The sequence below is a fragment of the Notolepis coatsorum genome, assembly GCF_963971535.1.
Source record: "Notolepis coatsorum genome assembly, chromosome: 17".
In the NCBI taxonomy this organism is placed as follows: Eukaryota; Metazoa; Chordata; class Actinopteri; order Aulopiformes; family Paralepididae; genus Notolepis; species Notolepis coatsorum.
The window spans coordinates 25,426,903-25,452,144 of record NC_140181.1 but is presented as its reverse complement, the minus strand read 5'-3'; the positions used below and the strand labels follow the sequence as shown (position 1 = coordinate 25,452,144).

General features: G+C 44.3%; 1 protein-coding gene across 1 annotated transcript; it reads right to left on the bottom strand.

Annotated features, from left to right (window-relative positions):
• Nucleotides 1–1,735: 1,735 nt before the first annotated feature.
• tas1r1 (taste receptor, type 1, member 1) lies at nt 1,736–7,839 on the bottom strand (the record flags this gene model as incomplete). The annotated part of the gene is made up of 5 exons (XM_084333392.1): nt 1,736–2,661; nt 3,244–3,364; nt 4,966–5,184; nt 6,476–7,228; nt 7,513–7,839. The coding sequence occupies 5 exons, from the start codon at nt 7,837–7,839 to the stop codon at nt 1,736–1,738; spliced, it is 2,346 nt and encodes a 781-aa protein (XP_084189518.1).
• Between the last annotated feature and the right edge of the window lie 17,403 nt (nt 7,840–25,242).

Sequence of the window (25,242 nt, the reverse complement as noted above, 5' to 3'; positions counted from 1 at the left end):
ATAATATGGGCAGTGAGGGTGTAATTAGAGGAAACATCGCACTGCAGTCTCTTCTCTCTCTCTCTCTCTCCATGCCCTCCTTTCATGCCCCCTCCATGCCCCCTCCATGCCTCCTCCATGCCCCCTCCATGCCTCCTCCATGCCCTCATCCATGCCCCCTCCATGCCTCCTCCATACCCCCTCCATGACTCCTCCATACCCCCTCCATGCCCCCTCCATACCCCCTTCATACCCCCTCCATGACTCCTCCATACCCCCTCCATGCCCCCTCCATACCCCCTTCATACCGCCTCCATGCCTCCTCCATACAATAATCGCAATCACACTCTTTTACCAAATCGTGCAGCCCTAGTCACACAATATTAAGTATAAGAATATATATTTACCAAAGACAACACAATATTAAGTAGAAGAATATATATTTACCAGAGACAACACAATATTAAGTAGAAGAATATATATTTACCAGAGACAACACAATATTAAGTAGAAGAATATATATTTAGCAGAAACAACACAATATTAAGTAGAAGAATACACTCACACTATGCCAAGGCACAACCAACCTGCCATTACTTTCACACTGAACATTTTACTGGGAAGATGATGAAAACAAGAGTTGCCAGTTGCCTGTATTGGCACTAGAGGAAAGGTCATGGGGTCACCCAAATCAATCGCTTTCTTCTTCTTGAGGGTAGGAATGTTCCCAGCAAATGTAACAATAGGGTTATCACAGAGATGGTGGAGTTATCACAGAGATGGAGTTATCACAGAGATGGAGCTATTCACCCCAACTGAATGTCTAAGCCGGTGTAAATGTGTTTGATTTATCCGTAGAAACAAATGATAAAAAGCTAAATGGTGTTAACCCTCCGGCAACGGAGAAAGCGTTGACACCATCTCCTCCCATTCGTAAAATTATATTTTGTTTCACTAATTCATTCAGAACTTTTGAACAATAGATGATAATCTGTCAACTGTTCTATATTGCCCACAAGATTGGCTAAATATCATACACTATAATGTTTCTTATCCCAAGTAAGGTTAAGTGCTTGAAAATGATTGTGTCTTCAAGTTCTAAGTTCAACAAGTGCGAGTTCAACTGCATATGAAGAATAATAACAATAATAATGATGATAATCATACACATATTTGATATCATTGGAAAGCCCTAGTTGTTAGCTTCAAAATGGTACCAAATTATGAGGTACTTTGACATGATGCAAGTTCATGTTCAGGGATTTTCTAAATGGGCCTGCAGTAGTAGGAACTTAGGAAGGTTAAAGGGGAATACTGTCGATTTTCAACACTGTGTCTTTTACTTACCTTCGAGGAGTACTATGATGATAAGCAGAATGAATATTTGAGATCCAGAGCCGAGAGCTGTCGGCCCGCTAGGTCAGGTCACCTGAACTGCTTCCATACTATATGCTACTTTGGCACCGCCTCCCCTCTCACTGCAATGTGTGCAAATTATAGTGTTAAGTTATAACAATAAAGTGTTATCTGTTTTGCTAAATAAAATGGAGCAGTATCTGACTGAGATCCACCTATATACAGTAGTCTCTCTTTGCAATTATTTCAAAGTTTGCTCAGCGGGCCCACAGATCTCAGCACTGGAACCGAGTTGAACTTTCACTTTATCATCGAAATACTTACCGAAGGTAAGTAAAATACATTGTTGATAATCAGTGGTGTTCCCTTGTAAATTCTATTATTTCCACAAAATGGTGCTTCATTGTTTGGGCATGGTGTACATTTGAATGCAGTTTTGGAAATGGGCGGTGGTGTTCATCTGTGGCCTCAGGACAATAATATAAACCTTGGGCAGGAAGTAGCCGGCAAAAATGCCCAGAACGCTGTACAGCGTGGCAAACACGTGCATGGCCATGGTGAACTCCCCACGACTGATGAAGTAGACGGTGAAGAAGCTGATCCAGGAGATCATGTAGGCCATGAGGCTGAAGGTGACGCATTTGGCTTCATTGTAGTTGGCCGGCAGGTCCTTCCCCATGTAGCTGAGGGAGAAGCAGAGGACGCTGAGCAGTGAGATGAAAGCAAGCTCCAGGAACACACCAACCGACAGGGTGTTGCTGCACTCCAGCACGATGCTGTCCGAGTAGAAGAGCAGGTCCTGCGACGGGGAGGGTGGGTACAGAGCCACGCGGAGCACCGAGATGAACAAGATGGCGGTGGACAGCAGGATAATCGTAAACTCTGGCCCGCGGTTCTTGGCCCAGGTGTCATACACGCGCGGCAGCTTGGACGCCAGCTTGAAGATGCAGATCACCTGGAAGGCACGCACGGTCACGCAGGCTAGGCACGTGCCAAAGCTGAAGACGAAGAGAGGCTGTTTGAGGACACAGGCCAGAGGAGACGGCCGACCAAAGTGGCACAGAGTGCTGCTGGCGGCGGCGGTCAACGCGGCCAGCATCAGGAGGCAGAGGCGGCCGCCGGCGGACTTGGCCACGGGAGTGTTCAGGTTGAGCAGGAAGACGAGCGCCGAGCCGGACGTCATGACGAGGGTGAAGACCAGCATGACCAGCAGGGCCACGGAGAGAGGAGCGTCCCAGGCCAGCCACAGGACCGTCCGCTTCCTGCACCGCTCACTCTCTGGGGGAGCCCACTCCAGAGGCCGACACGACTGGCACGACATGGAGCCTGAGGAGGAAGGAACAGGGAGTAGGTCAGTTGGGGTCATCTGGAGAAAATTAGAAGATGGAGATTGAATTGAAATGTAAGCACTCTTTGTCCCGTGATGGTGTTGTTTGAGCTGCACATTGTTGAGTTCCCCAAATTAACGTCCTACATCGTTCCAATAGAATTAGAATAGCAATTTATAAAGATTTAATGAATGATGTGCAAAGAACACAATCAGGATATATGTAAACAATGAGCTGACTGAGTCACATTATTATAAGATATAGAAAGACCTGTTCTAACATGACATGCACACTCGGTATTAGATTAGATACGATTCAAATGTATTGTCATACAGCACAAGTACAGTACAACAAAAATAAATTATGTTAGTTAAGAAGATTATGGTGGATTATGGGTAGATTATTATGATTAACTGTATCTCCTGCTGCCTAACTTTGTATAACAACATATCTGAACTGATGCACTGCTGTGGGATGTCTGCACTGCTATGGAACTTCTACGCCGTTAGGTGATTTTATTTTCCTGTCATCCGTTTACCTCCCTTTCAATTAAAAATGATCTCACCAAAAATGCTCTCACCCGTTTTGTTGAGAAAGGTGGCAGCAGGACAGGCCTGGCAGTCAAAGCAGCACTTGTGTTGTCCCGTCTGGAGACGCACGTGGCCTGCAGGACACTCCGGGGAGCAGATGGACAAAGGCACCTGGAAGGAACCATAGCTATCAACCCCTGAGCATGTGCGGAAGAGAGCGAGCAAATAACTCATCAAGAGCTCAGTCCCATCAACATCTCAATAGTAATCTATCCTTATACATTGGATTATTCTTTACATTTTATTGCATCTTTTGTTTGTTTCTCATTGTAGCATCTTTGTAAGTACTCACGTGATTCATGCTAATTGTAACAACACAGAATTTGACTGGCAATATGTGAGGGCTCAGGGATGACTTGAACTTGGCACCAGAAGTAGGATAAAGCCAATGTTCAAAGTGGTTTTAAGTATTTAAAAAAAATTATTTAATTATGTTTTTGGTAGATATGTTATTGTATTTTTCCGGGCAGTCCGGCAGAGAGAGAGAGGAAGTACGGGAGGATAGAGAGGGGAAGACATTCGGCAAAGGTCGCCGGGTCCGGGAGTCGAACCCGGGACGGCCATGTTGCACCGCAGTGCTGTATGTGGTGCACCACCCTGGGGCCCAGTTTTAAGTATTTTAACTACTATTTGACTCAAGTCTGATGTCCTTGAAAGGGATATGATCAGGACAATACAAGACAAGCCTGACACTTGTTCATTTATTTGCCATCTTCCCCAGAGTCAGACGATAGCAATTCCATCTGTATGTACAGAGAGAGATCCGGTTGCATGCTAGCCTAGCACAGCACAAGAACTGGAAGCAGGTTACAGCAGCTAACCTAGTCAAAAGTGAAGAAATAAAAGTTGTCTCTCTCTCTCTCTCTATTTCTACATATGGTAAATACACAATTTGGAGTTGTTGGAAGGTGTATTTCTTCACTTTTGACAGAGATAGGCATGCTGTAACCTGCTTCCAGTGATTGTGTTAATCTAGGCTACTATGCAACTGGATCTCTCTCCGTACTGGAGATTGAATTGCTATTTTCTTGTCTAACTCTGGATGGCAAATAAGTTAATTTCCTAGAATGTTGGAGTGTTCCTTTAATGTATTTATTTTAGTTTTGTGAGAATAAAGCCACCATGGGGCCAAATGACTCAAAAGTGTCAAGTTTGGTGTAAATAATGTGATGTTTAAAAACGTTAGCACTTCCTGTTGACCATGCATTTGTCCAAAATTTGATCTGGCGGTCATATGGGATCAGTGTTGGGGTTGTTACTCAAAAAAAGTAGTAAAGTACACAAAGTAATTTGTTACACTACTACTTGTTACATTGTTTTTGCGTTCTCACCAAAGAGTTGTATATCTGTCACCTGGCTGTTTAGCACTTTAAACTTCAGCAGAAGAACACACGGGCAGTGCACAGTTAAATGTTCTGATTACGAATTTGAAAAAAAAATTGTTACTGTAAAAACCCAGTAATCAGTAATCAATTACTTCAAAAAAGTTATTTGGTGGTTTACTACTAGTCATAGATGTTACATGATGAATAGAGTTAGGAGGCAAATCTAGGCTAATTAAAATAGTTAGTTTAATATTCAAGTTGTTATTTAGCTTGAAGACAAAGTCATAAAAGTTTATCAAAAGTAATCATGTTTCATTACTGACTGTGAACTAAAGTAACCTTCCCAGGTGGATAGAAAGACTGTAGTCTACAAGGTGTGGCCCTTACTGATGTGGAGTCTCCGGGGCCGGTCCACTCTAGCTCTGCGTAGTCCACTTTGAGCTCAATGGGGTCTGGGAGGAAGGAGCCCACTACTCTGAGAGACAAGTCCGTCCCCCTCCAAATCCACATCACAATGTCATATCCTGTGGGTGGGTCGCCGTTCTGGTCAAAGTACACAGACGTATTCCCCAGAGAGAACCTCACCTGCTTAAGCCATGGCAAGAGCTATGGACAAAGAACAAGAAAAATATTTAAGAAGTAGCTATATTTCATTCTTATTGAACCACTAGAGGCAAGGCCACTAGAAGCAGGGTTTAACACTGACCACCAGAGGCAGGGTTTAACACTGACCACCAGAGGCAGGGTTTAACACTGACCACCAGAGGCAGGGTTTAACACTGACCACCAGAGGCAGGGTTTAACACTGACCACCAGAAGCAGGGTTTAACACTGACCACCAGAGGCAGGGTTTAACACTGACCACCAAAGACAGGGTGTAACACTGACCACTAGAGACAGGGTTTGACACTGACCACTAGAAGCAGGGTTTAACACTGACCACCAGAGACAGGGTTTAACACTGACCACTAGAGACAGGGTTTAACACTGACCACCAGAGGCAGGGTTTAACACTGACCACCAGAGGCAGGGCTTAACACTGACCACCAGAGGCAGGGTTTGACACTGACCACCGAGGCAGGGTTTAACACTGACCACCAGAGGCAGGGTTTAACACTGACCACCGAGGCAGGGTTTAACACTGACCACTAGAAGCAGGGTTTAACACTGACCACTAGAAGCAGGGTTTAACACTGACCACCAGAGGCAGGGTTTAACACTGACCACCAGAGACAGGGCTTAACACTGACCACCAGAGGCAGGGTTTGACACTGACCACCAGAGGCAGGGTTTAACACTGACCACCAGAGACAGAGTTTAACACTGACCACCAGAGGCAGGGTTTGACACTGACCACCAGAGGCAGGGTTTAACACTGACCACCAGAGACAGGGTTTAACACTGACCACCAAAGGCAGGGTTTAACACTGACCACCAGAAGCAGGGTTTGACACTGACCACCAGAAGCAGGGTTTAACACTGACCACCAGAGACAGGGTTTAACACTGACCACCAGAAGCAGGGTTTAACACTGACCACTAGAAGCAGGGCTTAACACCTAAACTCTCTCTCTCTCTCTCTCTCTCTCTCTCTCTCTCTCTCTCTCTCTCTCTCTCTCTCTCTCTCTCTCTCTCTCTCTCTCTCTCTCTCTCTCTCTCTCTCTCTCTCTCTCTCTCTCTCTCTCTCTCTCTCTCTCTCTCTCTCTCTCTCTCTCTCTCTCTCTCTCCCCAGCGGTCATAGAATTGTGTTGCCAGCAAAGTGAGATAGAATTCCACTTGTTTCATTAAAACAGATGCTGTTTTTTTTCTTTTGAGAATGTAATGTGTTTATTTTAATAAACCAGAATCCCATGTTCTAGAACGGCAGAAATGTGACCTAATATTTAGCATGCGCTCACCTGCCAAGGATGTACCCTCTTCTTTTGGCATTTTCCTGAATCACAACCAAGTTCCTTGTGCAGCACATGAGCCACAGCGTAGACTGACTTATACACGTTGAAAGAGGACGTCATGTCATATTTCTCCAAAGAAAAATTCTGATTCGCAAGGCTGTAAACGTCTGTGCTTCGTAGACAACCGTTTAAGAATTCCTGGGTGCTACTACTATGTTGCTGCAACACTTTATCCACCTTCCTCTCAAACTCCTCAAAACCGGAAATGGCAGTGTATTTGCCAGCCACGCCCAGGACAGTGCCGATAGTGTGAACGCCGGTTATCCCTGACACAAGAGTGGCCGTGGACCAGTCCTCTGTCCCTATCCACACTTTTCCCGTCACGTGCCGCTCGATGACGTACGGGAGAAAGCCTTTGACTTTGGACTTGCTGGAGAACAAGACGATGGTGTTGACTTTGGTCAACAGTATGTTGTCGACGATGGTCTTCATGGTTTCGACTGTGTTGTTAGTGAGCGTTGGGATGACCCCTTGGTAAGCAATACAGATGCCGTGATGCCCCGCCTGCTCGGATAGGCTCTGCATGCCCTGCAGTCCGTAGGCGTTGTCGCTGCCCAGGAGGGCGATCCAGGTCCACTTGAAGTGAACCAGGAGCTGGAGCATGGCCGTCACCTGGTTCTTGTCACTGGGGATGGTGCGGAAGAACGCCGGGTAGAGGTTCTTGTTGCTCAGCCTCTCATTGGATGCTTCGTACGAGATCTAGAATTTTACAGAAGAAGAAAGACAGTGTTGGTCAAAAAGAACAGTGGCGCATTGAGCATAAAACCTCACAGGTTTTGGAGAAACGTGGCTAATATCAAGGCCATGATATACCGGTATATATATATATATATTATTAATTATATATATAAATATTTTTCCCCCACTGCGCTGTATTTAATAGGGCTGCTCGATTATGGCAAATACAATTATCCAAAATGATTTGGATTTGAACCGGCACCTTTCCGGTTGCCAGGCCACAGCTGCTCTTTGAGGTAACTTACCTGTGGCACCAGGTAGGCTCCCAGTAACGCTGCAGGGGTGAATGTTTTCCTGCTGCTATCCGGCCCGATAACAGCTACTGCCTCTTGCCCTGGGTCTGTGTCTCCCTCTGACACGGTCCTAGAGGCTCTCCTGTACTGCTGCTCCAGGAGGCCCAGTGTGGCCAGAACACTAGCCGGTACCGAGCAGAGGTCATACACCTGGTAGCCCAACTTCACTCCTGGTAGTAGAGGCTGGTGTCCAGTGGAGTTGTTGATTTCCTCCACAGCAAACCTCAGGGCTTGCATTAAGTGATAGCCATGTTTATTGGTGCTACCACTGGATATCATGGCATAATAAGAAGAAAATGACAAATGCAGACAGTTTTTATACAAGCCAAATACAATAGCCATCTAGAGGAATGGCGTCAGTGTTTTCCACCAAAAGTAGGCATGATTGCGAGAAAAGCCAAACTACCCGGATGTGTACTTCTGATGTAAACCCTCGGGGGGCGTCACCTGTTGTAAACTGAATTGAAAATGGGGGACCCTGATGTAAACAAGACGAAAGACTTTCTCTGGTCTGCATCCCCTTAACAATTGTATGTATTGAGCTGTACTGTATTGTACCCATTCTGCAATCTGTTAATAAAGTTTTCAATCAATCAATCAATGTAAACATCAGACCAGCACATCTGGATAGCCATCTTCTGCCTTTATCACGGCTGTGCCTACTTTTTGGGGAAAACACAGACACTGTTTCTATTGACTGCCATTGTATTTGGTCTGTTAAAAGCTGTCTGCAGAACACTTTTTTGAAACGCTTGTCTTCTTAGTGCATCACCATTATGAAAAGTTAGGTTTGATCTGTTTCCAGGCTCCTTCAGGCTTCCTCTATGGTATTTTCCCAGTCAGCTGCAGGAGATTTCCCCATTTCCCTCCAGGTGACCTAAAACTAAGAGGTAATTGCTATTTCTAGGACTTGATTGCATGATTTACTGGTACATGTGTCAAAGTTGTAGATTGTGAACAAACACTCCCAATGTTATTTTCCTCCCTGTCGTGATCACAGATCAGCGCTGATGAAATGATGCCAGTCTGATGTATATAATACCACATATATGCGGACCACGTACAACAAAGAATATATATATAGTTACAACAACGACAACAACAACAACAGTACAACAACATTATGCTGGCGAGGCAGCTTTGTGTTTCTAGGTGAGTTATTAATTTAGCTAACAAGCTACCACTTAATTTGCCGGTGCTGAAAGGAGGTGGTAACGTAGTGATAACTGGGTATCACTAATTAAACAACCAGGGCTATGCATTTGTTTATGTCTGTGTAGCATCCTGAATATTCTACTATTATTCAGAAGTGCTAACGTAACCTTTTACTTCCCCTGTGTGCACAAAGACATGATAACCAGTGTTTCTCTTTGATATCTCGCCCGGACAAATAACGCGAGGTTCTCTTTCATCCCTCCGGCTTCAATATGGATTATTAACGTGCAACTAAATCATCCTTCTTCCTGCCTTGAGTGTCCCATTGTGGGACCAGATTGCGGTCGCCAGCAGGGGGCGGTGGTGGCAGGCGGAGCAGAGGAGAAAGGAGATGAGGAAGACACTGGTTACCTGGGGAGCGGAAGCGAGAGGAGTCCTCTTCGACGGTGAACGTGGACGTGAACAGACGTGCGCTCTCGGAGAGCCCCATTGGGAGCAAGCGGGAGAGATAGAGAGACTCTGCTACAAAAAGGGTTATTATAGAAATACAGGCGATAGTGGAGTGTTGGACTAGTGAAACAGAGAAAGGAATGAACTTCAGTAATACCACGGGTTATACTAGAAGTGTACGCGGTATAGTAGCTTGTAGCTAACGGCTATAGACACTTTGAGTGCACCACTAGGCGAGCGTCGCCGAAGACAGGTGGTAGACATAGCCACCGTGCGTTAGCTATATATGCGCTAGCAGGAGGGTCCACCAAGACCCACAGTTTAGCTGTGTTTAGGTTAGCCCACAGCTTAGGCCGCGCCAGCTCATCCCTTCAGCCCCGCAGTGGACGTCTCTTCGACGCAGCCGAGGACGCCTCTTCTCCCAGCAGAGGTCGCCACAACACAGCACGCTCCTCCAGCCCACGCCACTGCCCCAGCTGCCTACCCCGGCCCGCTGGCTGTTATTGCGGGATCGCCCGACGGCCATCTTACCACCCGGACGAGTGGTGGTGAGAGTGGGCCCGCCATCTCGGTTAAGTACAGCGGCACTTTGAGTGCTGAAACAGTATATACGATTCACTGTGTGGCGCAGGCCTAAGGGCGAAGATAAATGTTGTTTGGAATGAACGCTAGCAGCAGCGTCTAGGGGTACCCCAACCATTTTAAGCCGGCTTTAGCTAGGACTTTCATTTGGTAACGTGGGCCCACTTTTCATTTTGTTTGAGTGTTATAACGTGTATGTTCAATTATACCATTTCCCATTCAATGAACCCTTTCCTCCCGTTGTTAAAGTAATGCAACAGTATATGTAAACCCTTAGAGGAAGGTATTGCTACTGATACTAGCCCAGACGTGGGCAACACTTTAGTCTGCAACTTGAATGAGAGCATGTGGTGCCTAAAGTGTATAGCATTGAAGCCAACTGTATTTGTCTGCAACTTGAATGAGAGCACTTGGTGCCTAAGGCGTATAGCATTGAGGCCAACACTTTTATCTGTAACTTGAATCTTAATCGACACTAAACAAGTACTGGATGGGAACACTGTGTGTGTGTCGATTACTGAGTCCGTGTATTTAACCCTTTTTGGTCCGGGTAATGCTATTATTATTTAACCATTCCCCACCTACCCCCTATTTCAGCGTTAAAGGTCTCTACAGGTCATTAAGGAAGGGTACTGCTTTGGGGGAGCGAAAATCATTATTCATCTAACAGTCACCAGGTGTGGGAGGGCTAACGGAGGTACTGGGGGAAGTGAGAGTGTGTGGGGAGCTACTGCTGACCGCCCTGGAGGGCGAGGAGGACCAGAGTACCACCCCCCAGGTTAGTAAATCCTGGGCCCCATCCGCTCCTGCTGCCCGACCTCCAGTTCGACGTTCCGGGCCCAAAGACGGGGGTTCAGTTAGATCAAACTCTACTGCATCCCGCTACCAGGTGGCCGTGTACAACCACTCCCATAAAGCAGGGATAATCCACCCTGCTACATTTGGATCACTGATTGGGATTTTAAAGAAAATGTCAACTTATCACAAGTCAAACGACAGTTACACTGAATTATAAGAATGGTTACATTTCATGAAGAGTGTTGAAAACTCCTTGTTAAATGTACTCACACTTCACAGGCTCCTTGGACAGGTAAGCCTGAACTCCATGCGTCTGTGTTGTGAAGAGGAAAAAGCCCAGCAATGGAGAAGTCCCCTGGTAGTTGTAGTCCTTTTCCCTTGGCAGTGTAGTTCAGTTCCTCGTCAGCCAGCACAAGCATCACCCAGCTCAGCGAGACACACACAGCAGCACCACACATCCTCATACCTCCTCTACTCTTCTAGCTCAGAGGGTATACTCTGTGGGGTAACACCTTGTAAAAACATCCTTAATAAGTGGTTTATTGAACATGATTTGATATAGTAAATTATTATTTATTGTTAGCTAATTATTAATGATTAGGAAGAAAGGAACATCTCACCTCACCTTTGGGCTTCGTCAGCATCAATGGCAAGATGTTTGGAGTTTTTGTAGGGATGGTGCAGATAGGGGGGGGGGGTGGTAAGGGGGGCAGGTAGGGACACATGGTTGGTTTTGCATCTTTCCAGGGGGTGTTGTTTTGAGTCAGCCATATTTGAATTTCTGTTGGTTTTTGTGACCGTAGATGAAAAAACACCCCTCTCCTCTTTCACAGCTCATAATGTTCATGCGGTTCATGTAATGAGACAGGTGTTTTTTCATCACTCAGAGAAGTGACACAAAACTGTAACTACAGCAAACCTTTAGTGGTTCCATCATTCAGAAAGCTGTCGGTTCAGTCCATCAAGCAGAGGTGCCCCCCCCCCATTTTGATCTGGCCCAAAGTTATTATTGTTAACTAAACTAAAAACTAAAACTAGGTGTGGGGGAAATTCTTTTTTAGACCTAACTGAAACTATATTGTGTACTTACAAAACAAACAAAAATCTAAATCTTTAGTCTCTGTCAATTTGGTCAACTTTGTCAACAACTGGGTAGCGTAGAGGTCTAAGGTCCGTGTACGTTTTGATAGTTCGTTTTTCGTTTCAAACGGAAAAACGAAAAACGAAAAAAACTGAAATACGAGGTGTTTTCCTATTTCCGTTTGAAACCAAAATCGAAAAAATGGGGAAAAACTGAAATACGGAGCTGTTTTTCGTATTTTGGTGTCAGAATCAAATGAAAAAAAGGAGTAAATAATGGGCCGTGTACTTTTGATAGTTCGTTTTTCGTTTTTGATGTGAAGAATGGAGAACGGAACCACGTGACAAGTACATTTTTCAATGTAAAAGCCATTCACGATCTAACGTTAACGAATATGTATAACGTTATGAATAAATACACATGCATACAGATCTATACCAGGGTAACGTTATATACATACATTTTTTGTTTTGTGCATTTCATTTAGATATGATATTGTATGTGAAGTAATAGCCTAATAATATGGAAATAGCCTGTGTGGTCTGTCCCAAATAGTGTTGTTGTCTAAACGCACGTTATACAGATATATAGTTCAGTGCAGTGGTCGGCAATAGGCGGCTCGCAGGCCGAAATAGGTCCGCCAGCAATAATATCTGCCGGTCAGATTATTTTGAGAATATGATTTGTGATGAAGACTCGCTTTATTGTATCGGAATCGGGAGACTTAGGTAAAGTTAGAAAGATATTCACAGATTCGAATTTCCGCGTCAATAATTCTTAAGCAAAATGTTTTTAAAACACAAAGGACACCTCTTTCCTATCGTAGTAAGGTAGACAATGAGCTACAACCTTACTTTCACCTAAACGAGGCGAGCCGGCCTCGGAGCTGTTAAATGTACAGCTCCGAGGCCGGCTCGCCTCGTTTAGGTGAAAATAAGGTTGTAGCTCATTGTCTACCTTAATACGATAGGAAAGAGGTGTCCTTTGTGTTTTAAAAACGTTACCTAAATCTCCCGATTCCGAAACAACGTCTAAGCTTAGACGTTCAAAACTTGTCTAAGCTTAGATGTTGAAAACACGTCTAGAATAGACGTCTACCAAACGTTCACTTCTCACCCCATTCTAGACTGATTTTAGACGTCTATGTCATGACGTTGAAACGTCTATGGGCCATTTAGACGTCTTTTAAACATCTATTCAACGTAAAATTGCTCAGAGGGATATATTCTCAAAATAATCTGATCGGCAGATATTATTGCTGGCGGACCTATTTCGGCCTGCCTATTGCTGACCACTGAACTAGGATATCTGTATAACGTGCGTTTAGACAACACTGCTTGCGACAGACCACACAGGCTATTTCCATATTATTAGGCTATTACTTCACATAAAATATCATGTCTAAATGAAATGCACAAAACAAAAAATGTATGTATCATAACGTTACCCTGGTATAGATCTGTATGCATGTATTTATGTATTTATTCATAACGTTATGACATATTCGTTAACGTTAGATCGTGCATGGCTTTTACATTGAAAAATGTACTTGTCACGTGGTTCCGTTCTCCATTCTTCACATCAAAAACGAAAAACGAACTATCAAAACGTACACGGCCCATTATTGACTCCTTTTTTAATTTGATTCTGATACAAAAATACGAAAAACAGGTCGGTATTTCAGTTTTTCCCAGTTTTTTCGATTTTGGTTTCAAACGGAAATAGGAAACACCTCGTATTTCCGTTTTTTTTCTTCGTTTTTTTGTTTTTCCTTTTGAAACGAAAAACGAACTATCAAAACGTACACGGACCGTCTAAGCACTCGTCTACCACCGCAGAGACTCTAGGTTAGAATCCAGCTGTCAGCGGTACCTCCGGCTTGGTCAGTCGTCCCTACGAACACAATTGGCAGTGTTCGCTGGTGGGAAGCCGGTGGGGTATGAGTCCTGGTCATTGCAAAACAGCGACTCCTACTGGTCGGTCGGGGCAACTGTTCAGTAGGGAGGGGATCTGGGGTAAATAGCGTGAACCTCTGCATTCTTCCACAAGACACAAAACGCTGATCGGCGTTGACATCACCTGCATTTAATGTGACGCAGATCTGCATTTTACTCTGACCACTCGCTTTTTCACTCACAAAAAAGAATGGCTTTTCTAAATGAAAAGTAAAACTGCCAGTTTTATTATCGAAATATTGGAAACGGAGATAGAGTCTATGTTATCTCCGTTTCCAATATTTCGAAATAAAACTGGTGTTTTTATTTCATGCAATGTGTGTTTTCCATTTCAGCACCACGCGCTGTCCACCTCATTGAGCAAGCCTATACGGTACATTGCACCTCGCTGCCTATATACCTGTTATTCAAGTGTGTAAAACTGCCCGTTTTTATTATCGAAATATTGGAAACGGAGATAAGATACTCTTTATTGACATCGGATGACGACGACATGACAGAAGTTGAACAGCATGGGAAAAATTGTGTAAACTAGCGCGAGACATGTAGGAAATTGGTCTGCGGAGGTCCGCTGAGGTACGCTCGACTATGAAAGCTCAAAGAGTCCAGCGTACCTCCGCAGAGTCCAGTCCGCGTACAGTCCGCTCGACCATGGGAGCACAAGAGCTCCCTATACTTTTACAAACCGACACCTTTATTACACAATTAGTCTTTTAATTATTAAAATTTGTATTAATGATTTCGACAGTTTACTAACTTTATCACAAATATGGCAAGCAAGCGGACCGCTGGGCGCGGTGTGGCGACATCTGTAGCCGACAAAGCACAGCTGCGTTCACCATGTGCGAGCACGGGTACAGCTGGTGCCGAGCTAGGCGAAGCTAGCCTGTTGGCTATTAGGCAATTTATCGCAGAACTACTGGAAGCTCAATTGGAAAAGCAACTCAAGAGACAATTCAACAAATACTTTGAATCATACAGTACCAACAGGCGTTAACGGCTGAGATAGAGGCGGCTATTAAACCGGTGAAGGAGAAAATGGAAATACTTCACACAAAATCCTCAAACAACTCTAAGGAGATTATCCTGCTCATGAAGGAAGCTAGCCAACAGAGCGAGCACCTGCAGCGCGTGGAGAAGAATTAGGCCGACAAGCAGACAGAGCTGACCAGGATTCAAGCCAGGCTCAGCGAAGTCCAGTCTCGTGAAAGACGTTAGAATATAAGAATTGTCGGTATCCCAGAGGACACGGAAGGAACCAGTCCTTCAAACTTCGTTCCGGGGATGCTACAAGAGATCCTGGGTAAGGATTTGTTAGCTGAACCCCCGGAATGTGACATGGCGCATAGAGCTAACGTAGAGAATAGTATAGTGACAATGCCCCCAAAATGTTGAGATACCCCTACCAGAGGTAGAACAAAACACAAGCATGTTTTTCCTCATCTCTAAGGTCTCCCATATATGAAATGGATTCTTGTATAAAAATATTTTACTGCAAAACGTGTTAAATTGATAGATATTGTTATACACCCCCAGAGGAAAAAATAACCAAAATATAGCCTGGCCGTATGGGAGTTGAGACATATAAACTCATGTAGATTAATAATACAAGCTCCAAGAGCTTTCAAACTTGACATGCTAGCAGTCAGACAGTTGCTTAACATAATAGAAGAAGCTGGATGTGAATATGTTTATGCATGTAGGAAATATATACCTATGTACACACTTAAAATAAGCGAAAATGTAAAAAATGTATATCTATGCAGAATGTTCTCATTTACCTTGTAGTAGCTCTGCCATGACTTGTCATAGAAACACAGTTGAGGGCTTTTTCGGGAAGGTGTGGTTGTGCTGAATCCAGCAATACCACATGTGTAAATATAGCATGCATGATCAGGGAGTTACATCAGTAAATGTATGAGGTGTCCTAAATTAAAGAAAATTAAACATTGACATAATGAAGTCTTCAGTCTAAAGCCCATTATCAGTGGTGAGAAGCATGTTGACAAATTCAATGTTACTGCAAAGTAAAGTCACTTGAGGTAATGTTCTGGTCTATAATGTTAATATATTTATGATACATTTAATAAATTATACATTTCATATGATACATTTTATGATACTTAATATGGAAACAAAGATCCAATTGAATCAGGTTGAAATTGAAATAGAACACCTTTATTTCAATCTACTGCGTTCTGAGCCCCCTGCTGTATTCACTGTACACACATGACTGTGTGGCCAGGTTCAGCTCCAACTCCATAGTGAAGTTTGCGGACGACACATGTGTCATAATCACGGCGAGAGCCTCTCTCTCCCCTCCTGCTTCCACACCCTTATATGGGCAGCATCCGACCCCAGCATTCCCACGCTGCCAGAGGGACATCAATCAGCGCGGCTGTGAGGGATTCCCTCATCAGCAGGCCCTATATCAACCCAGGATCCTGTCGACCTAAGTGATTTAATTTTTTTTAATCTACTTTTTCTCCCCATTTTCTATTTTTCTCCCATCCCAATTTCGTATTATCCAATTCTTCCCTCCCCTGTCTCGAACGTTGCTTGACCATGCCTCCCACTGGTCGGCTGCAATGTGGACGAAGCCTTGCATCACGTGTCCCCTCCGGTACACGAGGAGGCAGCCGTCGCATCTTTTCACCAGTACAGCGCAATCTCTCGAGGAGTAACGCGTGGGAGGCTCACGCTGCCCCCGTTGCTTCCTGATTCTGCTGTACAGGCGCACCAACCGACCTGTAGGAGTCGCTGTCCACAACGTCCGATCCCCACCCACCGGCTTTCCCACCCCCTAATACTGCCAATTGTATTAGTATGAATGACCAGCCAAGCCGGAAGCAACGCCGAGAACTGGGCTCGAACCCAGCATCTCCTGCGTTAGTGGCGAGCGCCTTGCCCACTGCGCCACTTAAGTGATTTTTATGGCCTCCCCGGCGCATCCTTTTACTTCTACTTACAGCTAAGGGCAGCGCTCAAAGCACATGGGGTTCCGTGGGCTCAAACACTACATCCACACCCTTTTTTAAGCTCATCAGAGACAGAACAACCTCAAGGGGTTTTGTTTCAGATTTCTATACACTCTTAATCAAATCCACATACAAAAACCTATCATTAGGTATAGTTTGGCAAGAGGACATTCCAGAATTGGACCCTGAGTTTGACTGGGATGATATCTGGACTAATGTCACATTGGCTTCCCGTAACCCTAATCATCAGCAAATACATTTTTATTATATTCATAGGACGTATCTCACACCTAGGAAACTGTGTGCCATGGGTTTGGTGGCTGACTCTCTGTGCACTTTGTGCACTCTGAGGGCCACTGGCACGTATATGCACATGTTTTGGGAATGCCCACCGGTGGCTAGTTTTTGGAAATCTATAACAACTAACCTAACAATTCCACTTGCAGCAGCAACACTACTCCTAAATGATATATCACTACTACCGGCCTCCATACAACAGAAAATTATCAATTGGTCTTTGACACTTTTGGATGTCATTTACATGGAGATCTCCACTGCTCGGGTGATTGGAGTCGGGCAGTCCAACATTGAACTATGGGCCTCAGCGGCTGAGAAAGTAAAGGCCACGATCTAGCAGCGGAGCGGGGTCGGGGTGTTGGTCCTGAGGGGTCCTGGGGTGGGGGGTGGGAGTGGGGGAAGAAACGTCTTTTGTAATGTCTGTGGCAACTTAATTTTATATTCTGTTTTATTATTTCTATTTATTGTCATTGTTATTATTATTATTATTATTATTATTATTATTATTATTATTATTATTATTATTATTATTATTATTATTATTATTATTATTATTATTACTGTTATTGTCATGTGAAGTCCTGTCTATTATTGTTGTTTATTATTATGACTGTATTGTGTTTTGTCTTGTCATGTGGAAGGAAAAAATTTGGAAACTAAACAAAAATAAAAACTTGTGAAAAATATAAAACTATAATAATGCTGAACTGCCCCCCCCCCCCCCCCCATTCACACCACAGAGCCATTTTACCAGCCCATTCATTTCTAATCCAACCCTTAGTTTTAAAGCTGCAATAATTATTTTCTAACCATATTTTTCACATTTCAACTTCTTATAACCAAGTGCATTGAAATATTTGTTTCCAGGGGTGCTCCAGTAGCAGGACTCCGTGCTGCGTCACGGATCTGGTTGACTCCGAGTTCGATTCCCGGACCCGCCGTCATTTGCCGAATGTCTCCCCCTGCTCTCTCTCCCGTTTCACCCTGCAACTGTCGGTCATGCTTGACCAGGAAAGCGATAAACGCTAAAAAATAAAAGTTTAAAAAGAAATATTTGTTTCCAGTGAATCTCTTAGTTATAACAAGATTGTGTCAGTAAAGCAGAGTTATGTTTGTATGTGATGATCACATTGGTGAAACAGGACAAGACTTTGATTTTGTGAGAAAGAGGCAGTGGTTTATAAACAGCTCCATGTTGCTCTACCCTCGCTGGTCAGAAAATAGATATTGCAGGTTTACCACTAGTGAAATAATTAGTAAGTAAGTAAGCACTTAGTGTGAGCAGATGAGGTGGCTGAGATATCAAGCATGAGCCAAGGTTTTCCACCTTGACATGGTGTGGGTGGATCTGCCTGTTCATTCTGAACTCGGTGTGTAAACACACCTGTTCTACTGTCACCCAATTTGCCTGATACTCACCTGATCCAAACACTGCCTCAAATCCATTGTTTTGACAGAGATATTGTGCCTTGTGGTCAACCACGGTATTATAGAGGCAAATGGATGTAAAAACTGGAGCATTTCCATGTCTCTGTGCCAATATCAACATTCAAGTGAAAACATTTGCATAGTTTAGGGTTGCTGGATTATTTACACAGAAGGCAAGGTTGGGATGGTGACGCTTTTAGTCAAATGTCAAGGATGTGCAGAAGGCAGTTTACACACTTTTAAAGCTGCACTATGTAGAGCAAAAGAAAATCATCTTTTTATGTTAGAATGGTAATAATTATTGTATGGTAAAAGTGGTGGGAGGGTAGCACCAATCAAAAATATTTTATTAGATTTGTTTAAGGTAATTTAGTGCTCCAGGGATTTGTACAGCTTTAAACTTGGATACAAAGACAAATATATTTAATACAAGTAAACACATGCCAGTAAAAAACATCCAGTTTTATTTTCTGCAAGTAATAGTGGTGTAAAACAATCAGCTGTACACTAAATGTGAAGTATCTTCATTCAGTTGCATTTAATATATGAATACAAAAAGCAGTCAAAGGCTGTTTCCTAAGAAACAATAAAATATAATAATATGCAGGGTTTTAAGGCTCTAGCAGGCCCAGCGCTAGAGCGGAAATGATTGCAAAGAATCATTTGATACCAATTATACCCTTCATGATAGATTACCTGGAAACACGGATAAATAGGAACTCCATATTCAGATATTTTGAAGGGAAAAAATACTGCAATATTTTATATCCAATTCCCAGTACAATTGTAACGCTAGCAACTGAAAACCGGCGACGTATCGCCAACGGCTGGCCTACATTCTAAATATCGGCATTGAGAAACCCTTTACCACTAGTGAAGACCATCAAAAATAAATGTCAGAATGCATGTAGAAATAAGGCAGTCTAATTTCTGAGTTCAGTGGATCAATAGGCACAGTATTGTTTTTTATCGGTCAGATGCAGAGCAAATACCAGAGACACCACTCTGGACGGAGACACCACTCTGTATCTGAGGGTCACAGGACGGAGACACCACTCTGTGTCTGAGGGCCACAGGACGGAGACACCACTCTGTGTCTGAGGGCCACAGGACGGAGACACCACTCACAGGACGGAGACACCACTCTGTGTCTGAGGGCCACAGGACAGAGACACCACTCTGTGTCTGTGGGTCATAGGACGGAGACACCACTCTGTGTCTGTGGGTCACAGGACGGAGACACCACTCTGTGTCTGTGGGCCACAGGACGGAGACACCACTCTGTGTCTGAGGGCCACAGGACGGAGACACCACTCTGTGTCTGAGGGCCACAGGACGGAGACACCACTCTGTGTCTGAGGGCCACAGGACGGAGACACCACTCTGTGTCTGAGGGCCACAGGACAGAGACACCACTCTGTGTCTGAGGGCCACAGGACGGAGACACCACTCTGTGTCTGTGGGCCACAGGACGGAGACACCACTCTGTGTCTGAGGGCCACAGGACGGAGACACCACTCTGGTTCATCACTAATTTCCACAGTTTCACTGCCTCCCTGTGAAGAGAGAGCAAGAGGACCCTGTCGTAATGACTGATGTATGCTTCTGCTGATTTGCTGTTTGTTCTGATACATTCTTCCTTTTTACTGAAGGGCAGACTTATATTAATATGAAGACAACTTGGGAGAGGCGAGTGTCTACCCAGCCCATCTGGGACTCATCTGTCACAGACAACGCTGTTCTGCCAATCTAGGACTCCTTCCCTGATGACGCCGGTCACATTTTTCCAATTTGCTAAGTTTAGCTGAGTGTCTTCCATTGCTAGTGGAATGGATGTATTCTCTGATGTCAGAACAAAGTCTGAAGATGTGTCATATGGAGCAGCAGGTCTCCACTGACCAGGGTTTTGGATGTGGCCTGGCTGGAGCACAGCCAGTGTCTCAATGGTCTTTAGTGCCTGGCTGGACCCTCAATGGTCTTTAGTGCCTGGCTGGACCCTCAATGGTATTTAGTGCCCGGCTGGACCCTGTCTGAGATGGTCACCTTTCATAATTATAATTATATTATAATTATATATTATATTAATTATATTATCGAGTATAAATAAAGATTGAATGAATAATCAGTCAGCTGGTTTAGCAGTTAGTGGCATGGATTTTGAAAGTTTGCCTAGCAACTGGACAGTTATCAAGAAGTACAATGGTGACACAAACCCAAGCAAGGTTATTATAGTTAACTAAAACTAACACAAAAAAACAAAACCAGATGTGAAAAAAACAATTAGTTAACTGAACCCCCCTTAGACTAAATACAAATAAACTGAAATTATATGTCATACTCAAATAAAACCAACTAAAATAAAAATAAATTTTATTTAGATTTAGTCTTTGTCAATTTGGTCAAATGTTTATTTTGCCTATACAAAGTGTTGTTTGTATTACACACTACAGTACTTATTCCAACACTCCCCATATTAGAATTTATTTTATAAATAAAACAGCACCAGTAATAATCAGTAGCACCGTCTTCTTCTATGAGACAGTAGCAGTGTCTTCTTCTATGAGATAGTATCTTGTCTTCTATGAGACAGTAGCAGTGTCTTCTTCTATGAGATAGTATCTTGTCTTCTTCTGAGACAGTAGCAGTGTCTTCTTCTGTGAGATAGTAGCACTGTCCTCTTCTATGAGACAGTAGCAGTGTCTTCTTCTGAGATAGTATCTTGTCTTCTTCTGAGACAGTAGCAGTGTCTTCTTCTGTTAGATAGTAGCACTGTCCTCTTCTATGAGATAGTATCATTGTCTTCTTCTGAGACAGTAGCACTGTCTTCTTCTGAGACAGTAGCAGTGTCTTCTTCTGTGAGATAGTAGCACTGTCCTCTTCTATGAGATAGTATCTTGTCTTCTATGAGACAGTAGCAGTGTCTTCTTCTATGAGATAGTATCTTGTCTTCTTCTATGAGATAGTATCATTGTCTTCTTCTGAGACAGTAGCACTGTCTTCTTCTATGAGACAGTAGCACTGTCTTCTTCTATGAGACAGTAGCAGTGTCTTCTTCTATGAGATAGTATCATTGTCTTCTTCTGAGACAGTAGCACTGTCTTCTTCTGTGAGATAGTAGCACTGTCTTCTTCTATGAGATAGTATCATTGTCTTCTTCTGAGACAGTAGCACTGTCTTCTTCTGTGAGACAGTAGCACTGTCTTCTTCTGTGAGATAGTAGCACTGTCTTCTTCTGTGAGATAGTAGCACTGTCTTCTTCTGTGAGACAGTAGCACTGTCTTCTTCTGTGAGACAGTAGCACTGTCTTCTTCTGTGAGATAGTAGCACTGTCTTCTTCTGTGAGATAGTAGCACTGTCTTCTTCTGTGAGATAGTAGCACTGTCTTCTTCTGTGAGATAGTAGCACTGTCTTCTTCTGTGAGACAGTAGCACTGTCTTCTTCTGTGAGATAGTAGCACTGTCTTCTTCTGTGAGATAGTAGCACTGTCTTCTTCTGTGAGATAGTAGCACTGTCTTCTTCTGTGAGATAGTAGCACTGTCTTCTTATATGAGACAGTAGCATTTTCTTTGTAATTCACCCTGCATGTCAATAAAATATATGCAGTAACCAATGTTAGTATAGTGCTCCAAATGACCTGGATGTCTCCACAGAGATTGTCAAAGTAATGTTCTTCTTCTATGGTCACAGGTAACCTTCTGTAATGCTTACAGAGCGTTCTTCTTATGTGGTCACAGGTAACCTGCTGTAATGCTTACAGTGTTCTTCTTCTGTGGTCACAGGTAGCCTGCCGAAATGAGTACAGAGCGTTCTTCTTCTGTGGTCACAGGTAGCCTGCTGTAATGCGTACAATCGTTCTTCTTCTGTGGTCACAGGTAGCCTACCGAAATGCGTACAGAGTGTTCTTCTGTGGTCACAAGTAACCTGCTGTAATGCGTACAGAGCGTTCTTCTTCTGTGGTCACAGGTGGCCTGCTGCAATGCGTACAGAGCGTTCTTCTTCTGTGGTCACAGGTATCCTGCTGTAATGCTTCTAGCCACTACCTAGTCTTTGGTAAAACCACTGCCCAGGAGTATTACATTTAATGAGCATTGACCATTCATATCTGAGCAAGAAACCAAGGGAAACGTACAGATTTTGCATTGAGCTATTAAAAGCCACCATTCTGGTGTAAGGACATAATGTTAGTGTGAGGATTCGCCTGTCCCTGGACCTTTTTCCTGTGTTTTCCCTGTCTACTCTCCTCAACAGCCCCCACCCTTGCGATGATTTACTCTCCTCTACTCTTCATCAGCCCCCACCCTTGGACATCCTTGATCCTCTACCTTCACGCACCTGTTGGGAGTTTGCAATCACCTCGGGAGAGTACATAGGTTGCAGACTCCCCTCCAGTCCTGGTCGGGTCGTTCTGTGTTCATGGAGTTCTGTACGTTACCATTCTGTACGTCACCATCACCTGCCGCGTCTCCGGCGTGAGACGACGGTCCAGCCATCACCACCTGTCGCCGCTTGCCTGGAGTGGGACACCGTCTTCGCTCTCTAATTCTCTACGGGAGGTTTTCCAGTGTTCCCACTCCAGACGTCAAGGCGGCACGCCATCGCTCCCGATTCCACGGGAGGAAGGCGTCTCTTCGTGATCCTCGTTCCTGGGGTGAGGCTCGTCGTCGCTCCCTAGTATTCCACGGGAGGACGGCGTGTTCCCATCCCGGTCCCCTGGGACCCCCTTTGTTCTGCGCTGCCCGTCTGCAGCATCCGAAGAGGAGGAGGAGGATCTCCGTGCCAGGCCCCCGCTGTCGGGCCCCTGTTCCCGTGCCAGGCCTCCGCCGTCGGGCCCCTGTCCCCGTGCCAGGCCTCCGCCGTCGGGCCCCTGTCCCCGTGCCAGGCCTCCGCCGTCGGGCCCCTGTTCCCGTGCCAGGCCTCCGCCGTCGGAACCCTGTCCTCATCCCTGTAAGCAGCTCTGGCCCTCGCCCTGTCCAAGGCCTTAACCCTGTTCTCTGTCCCTGTCTCCAGCCCACCTCTCCGGGCCTCTGTCCCTGTTCCCCCTCTCCAGTGCCCCTGGTCCTGGCCCTGACACTTAGCCCTGGTCCTTAGCCCTGGCCCTTAGCCTTAGTCCCTTAGCCTGTTCGCCTCTTAAAGGCACAGTGCCGTATTTTCCATATTTCCTTGACTCTAGTGTTTTTGTGTTTTCCCTTAAAGGGACTGTGCCGCTTTTTGTTCTTTAATAAATATTTGCCCTGTTTTGGCTTACTCTCATACCTGTCTTGTGTTGTGCGATTGGGGTCGGTTACAAACCATAACAGTTAGTTGATACTGATGTAAGGACTGCCACATAATGTTAGTTGATGCTGATGTAAGGACTGCCACATAATGTTAGTTGATGCTGATGTAAGGACTGCCACATAATGTTAGTTGGTTGCCGGTGTGGTACTGACGTTAGTGTTGCCAAAGACAAGACGTAATGGCTAGAAGACATCCACATGACCAAAGACTGGAACAATAATGCTCTGTGTGTGTTGCACTGTGGACCCCTGGACAAACTAAATGACATCACTGTGGACTCCTGGAGAAACTAGATGATGTCATGGCAGCTTTATGAATGTCTGCCATGAGCACAGTCTCTCCCCTCATTGTCTTCTCTATAGTGTACCCTCTGGTGATGAAACAACAGGTAAACCCCTCTGGTTCTCTGAAGGGAAGAAGGACAAGGGAGCACTACCAGCTGAAATCCAACAGCCCTTAGATCTCATTGCAATTATTACATTTTTATGTTTGTTTTTACAACTTCATCGCCTTTAAATGATGCAGCATATGAACAGAAAAGGAATTTACTTTAAATAAATAAACTAAAGTCTCAAAACCTAAAGTTGCCAGAAGGCTACTCACTTATATACATGATTATAAGCAGTCATATTGATGTTTGATCCAACATGGATTCAGTGACCTTGTGGAGCATTGGATTGTGGGATAGGGATACACTTCATGCTGGAAGCTTGTATTTTATACCCTTCGTGGAAGGGAGGAAAAACGAGGGATCAAGGAATGTAAACACGCCCTTCCTTCACATAAGTTGGAACCGAATCCCACTTTGTTTGGCAGCCATTTTTCATCCTGGCATTCTGGGGTTTCCCGCTCACAACTTGAGGGAAGACAACAATGAGAAGAAAACATTTTACCTGGAACCAAATGCAGCCCTGGATGGCTGCTACATCCAACGTTCAATAGCCAGCCAATCGGAGACAGTTTTTCTCCAACATTCAATACATTACTACATTAATTAAACTACATTAATTACATCATTCATTAACGGATGATGGCCTCTACTGATAGGGATGCACCCCTCCTTAGGTAATAATAATAATGAATCATCATCCAGACATGAGATGTTCAGACCCTTGTGACCAAAGACCCTCTTTTTTGTTACAACTATTCGTTTCAAGAAGCTCCCCTGTTCCATAGTCATCCAGACTTATTGACCCTCAATAAACAAATCAATACAGGATCAATGTTCAAAATAAGTCCTTCAATCATTCATACAGGAGCCATTTTTGGAACTGCATTTGGTTCCGGAAGAGATGGGACCAAAACCCAGAAGAGAGGGCTATCCCAGAATTATTACTGATGGTTAAACGCCATGTTGGAAGACTAACAAACAGAATAACATTAAAAAAAAAACGTCTGTGCAGTGGTAGAGTTGTAAAATGTTTATGTAAAAATTTAGCAATAAACTTGATGTCACTGCTCAACTCAAGACTTAATAGTATTATAGTTTGTTTATGTAGAAAACCAATGTCTTTTCCAACAAAGCCACCCGTGTCTAAAGTGGGTGTTTGTTTAAGAGGTGAGAGGCTTAGGACTGGGTGAACACGTTACTATTTGCACACCCCCATCCTTCCAAGGGTCTGGTTTGGCTACAGCTATGAGGCAGTCGACCAGGCTGTAGAGGAAGTACAGTACAAGGTTC